The sequence below is a fragment of the Phaseolus vulgaris genome, chromosome 4, assembly GCF_000499845.2.
Source record: "Phaseolus vulgaris cultivar G19833 chromosome 4, P. vulgaris v2.0, whole genome shotgun sequence".
NCBI lineage: Eukaryota > Viridiplantae > Streptophyta > Magnoliopsida > Fabales > Fabaceae > Phaseolus > Phaseolus vulgaris.
In genome coordinates, this window is record NC_023756.2 from 33,972,332 (window position 1) to 33,973,729 (window position 1,398).

A 1,398-nucleotide genomic window follows, 5' to 3' on the forward strand; every position below is an offset into this window, starting at 1 on the left:
TTCTTCAATTCAACTAACTCTGTTGGTGTCATTTAGTATGGAGTAATTGACACAGGGCATGTTCCAAGTATCAAGTCTATTGCAATCCCTCTTTTAGGTTAAAGTCAAGGAATCTCATCAGAAAATACATCCATGAACTCCTGAACTACAAACATATCTTTTTGTACTTTATTAGTAACTATAGAAAAAGCCAATAGCACAAAACATTTTGCACTTTCTTGTATCTCTCTCTCAAACTGTTGAGTTGAGATAACCTGCATTTCTTCTAATTTAAGAAAAATTAACTTCTTCCGACAACAGTATATAAGGATATGATTAGCAGACAACCAATCCATTCCAAATATAACATCTAAATCTTTCAGAGGTATACAAATCATGTTGATCTTGTAATTACGCCCATCTATAATTACTTGAATCTCAACATATATAGAAGAAGTTACTATAATACCTTCTGTTGGTGTAGATACCACCAACTCAATTTCCAATTCTCAGACTGGCAACTTAAGTTTCTCAGCACAATCAAAAGATATAAAAGAATGGGTTTCCCAAAAATCAAAGAATATAGATAATTGTGTTCCAAGGATAGAACAAATATCACTAACAAGGCTATCACTCCAAAGCTTCAGCTCCACTAATTGCAAAAACTCTCTCAAATGCTCTGGGTTTCTGATTATTATCCTGTTGTACTTGCTGCATTCCACCAGAATTGGAGGTCCCAATTGGACACGACAGTCTTTTGTTGCATGACCATACCTGTGACATGTATCACATGTCACATTTGACACTAGATGAGGGAAAAATCTAACAACATGTGACCCACCGCATCTAAAACATCTGAAACTAGGTGGTGATTGAGAATTAGGTCTTCCACTACTATAAGATTGAGGTATGAAATAAAGTTTCTTTTTATCTTCATATTTAGGCATCCTTTTAGAAGGTCCTCCCACTTGAGGCTTAGCAAGTTTGCTACTATTTTTCAAACTCTTCACTACTTTTTCTTTCTCCACTAGAGCATGGAAATCTCTAATGGACATAGGAATCACCACTTATTTATGCTCTTGCTTCAACCCAAACTCAAATTTTCTATATCTTCAAGCCTCAGTCATAGTCTGGGTGTAGAATCTAGCTAGGTGTTTGAACCTAATAGCATATTCAGTGACTGAAAGATTTCCTTTTTCCAACTGCATGAATTCAATTTCTTTTGCATATCTGACGCTTCCTAGGGTGTGAGAGGATTTACTTCCTCATATTGAGTTTGCTTATAATCGAGTAGTTAATTCTACTACTTCTCACATCCCTTTTGAGGTTGTGTATGGGTTTAGTCCCCTTACACCTTTGACCTACTTCCTATTCTTGTACTTGATGAAGTGTTGTGCAAAGATGGTTTTGAGAAAGCAA

General features: G+C 35.7%; 1 protein-coding gene across 1 annotated transcript; it reads right to left on the bottom strand.

Moving 5' to 3' along the window:
* Positions 1–488: 488 nt before the first annotated feature.
* On the bottom strand, positions 489–1,034 carry LOC137838714 (uncharacterized). The gene has a single exon (XM_068647944.1). The coding sequence runs from the start codon at positions 1,032–1,034 to the stop codon at positions 489–491; it is 546 nt and encodes a 181-aa protein (XP_068504045.1).
* Between the last annotated feature and the right edge of the window lie 364 nt (positions 1,035–1,398).

Excerpts from the sequence above, each read along its gene's own strand:
- LOC137838714 (XM_068647944.1), bottom strand. The coding sequence starts at position 1,034 with ATGTCCATTAGAGATTTCCATGCTCTAGTGGAGAAAGAAAAAGTAGTG.